Source organism: Histoplasma capsulatum, genomic scaffold (genome assembly GCF_000149585.1).
Source record: "Histoplasma capsulatum NAm1 scaffold_1 genomic scaffold, whole genome shotgun sequence".
Lineage (NCBI taxonomy): Eukaryota > Fungi > Ascomycota > Eurotiomycetes > Onygenales > Ajellomycetaceae > Histoplasma > Histoplasma mississippiense.
The window spans coordinates 6538331-6540432 of NW_001813982.1; the positions used below are offsets into that span (position 1 = coordinate 6538331).

Consider the following 2102-nt stretch of genomic DNA (forward strand, 5'->3'; position numbering starts at 1 on the left):
GCGGCACAGAACCATCGGCCACTAGCGGGGGTCCGTGCCCTCTTGGGGGGGGGGTCCACCACAACCACCACCCCCTCCTCCTCCTCCACGTCCTCCACGTCCTCAACCTCGTCATCCTCCGCCGCGACAAGCGCGAACCCATCCCCCGTCATCGTCACACGGGACCCCACACACACACCCCCACACACGCGCACACACACACACCTGGTCGTATCTCCACATCTATGGGCGAAATGGGGGAGGAAGGGGAAAGTGGGAAAAGGGCGGGAAAGGGGCGGAAACCTGCGCGCGCCACGGACCAGGCCCAGACATGGTTGAGGTTGAGGTTGAGGTTGTCTAAGGCTATCTCTATCTCTGTATATATTAATACACCGGGTTGCTTCCAGCTGCTCTGTCCCCAAACCCTCGTCAGGATACTTTGCCTTTCTTGAGGCGAATGTGAGCTCTCCCAGCACCCAGTTCGGGTGACAGCCACGATCCGCGAATCTGCAACCCTGCAACCCTTGGATAACTATCTGCTCGTCGTCGTCCTCGTCCTCCTCGTCCTCCTTTCGTTGTTGTTGTTGTTGTTGTTGTTGTTGTTGTTGTTGTTGTTGTTGTTGTTGTTGTTGTTGTGCTGTCTGTACCTTGCCTCCAGTCACTGGCTTGTTACCGGGCATTTTCATCGTCATCATGGGCCTCCAAACTGCGGTGGTGGTTGTGATCGCAGTCGGCTTTCTCCTGATTCGATACCTGAACAGAACCGATATTCCCAAGATCGCCAAGCTGACCGAGATACCGGGCATTCCGATATTTGGGAGTCTCCTCCAGCTCGGCGAGGAGCACGCCAGGGTAGCCGCGGGATGGGTGAAGAAGTATGGCCCGGTTTTCCAGGTTCGATTGGGGAACAAGGTGCGTCAGGATAAATAAACACCAGCCAGTTTTTGATCTGCTCATTGCAGTAGTCGCTCTGGTCTTCTTCTTCTTTTTTTTTTTTTTTTTTTTTTTTTTTTTTTTAAATTCATAATTAACTAGTTATATGGATGCTGATTTGTTGTAAACTGTGTTTGCGCCTGTGCCTGTAGAGAATCGTCTTTGCGAATACCTTCGACTCGGTCAAATATTTCTGGATCACGCACCAATCTGCGCTGATCTCTCGCCCGACCCTACACACCTTTCACACTGTGGTCTCCAGCTCCCAGGGCTTTACCATCGGCACATCGCCCTGGGATGAGTCGTGCAAGCGGAGGCGCAAGGCTGCTGCGACCGCTCTCAACCGTCCCGCGGTTCAATCCTACATGCCGATCATCGATCTCGAGTCCAACGTTAGCATCAGGGAGCTGTTCCACCACAGCAAGGGCGGCACCGTGGATATCGACCCCAATGCCTACTTCCAGCGGTTTGCGCTGAATACCAGCCTGACTCTGAATTACGGCATTCGCATTGACGGAAGCATCGACAACGAGCTGCTGAAGGAGATCTGTCACGTCGAGCGCATCGTGAGCAATTTCAGGAGCACGAGCAACAACTGGCAGGACTACGTGCCGCTGCTGCGATTGTGGCCGAGTCGGAACTCGGAGGCCAAGGAATTCCGCATCCGGAGGGATAAGTACCTCACTCTCCTGCTCGACATGTTGAGAGAGCGGATCAAGAATGGAACAGACAAACCTTGCATCACGGGAAACATTCTGAAGGACCCGGACGCGAAATTAAATGAAGGTGAGTTGGGCACTGACTGGAACCGGAGTGGTTTCACTTAAAACATATCCAAATATATATCTGACATGCACACACCCTGCAGCCGAGATCAAATCGATCTGCCTTACCATGGTTTCCGCTGGCCTCGACACCGTGCCCGGGAACATAATCATGGGCATCGCCTACCTCGCCTCGGACCACGGCCAACAGATCCAAGCCCGTGCCTACGATGAAATCATGAAGGTGTATCCAAACGGAGATGCCTGGGAAAAATGCCTCGTTGAGGAGAAAGTCCCCTACATCACCGCTCTGGTCAAGGAAAGTCCTCCGATTCTTCACTGTCATCCCGATATGTCTACCCCGCGTCAGCATTAAGATATCCCCTACGAGGGCGCAGTCATTCCGGCCGGCACTACATTCTTCAT

The 2102-nt window shown here is 53.6% G+C and overlaps 1 protein-coding gene across 1 annotated transcript; it reads left to right on the plus strand.

Annotated features, from left to right (window-relative positions):
* Window positions 1-672: 672 nt before the first annotated feature.
* On the plus strand, window positions 673-2052 carry HCAG_01861 (hypothetical protein; the record flags this gene model as incomplete). The annotated part of the gene is made up of 3 exons (XM_001544764.1): window positions 673-891; window positions 1065-1698; window positions 1781-2052. 3 exons carry the CDS (start codon window positions 673-675, stop codon window positions 2050-2052), a joined length of 1125 nt encoding a protein of 374 aa, XP_001544814.1.
* Window positions 2053-2102: the final 50 nt, after the last annotated feature.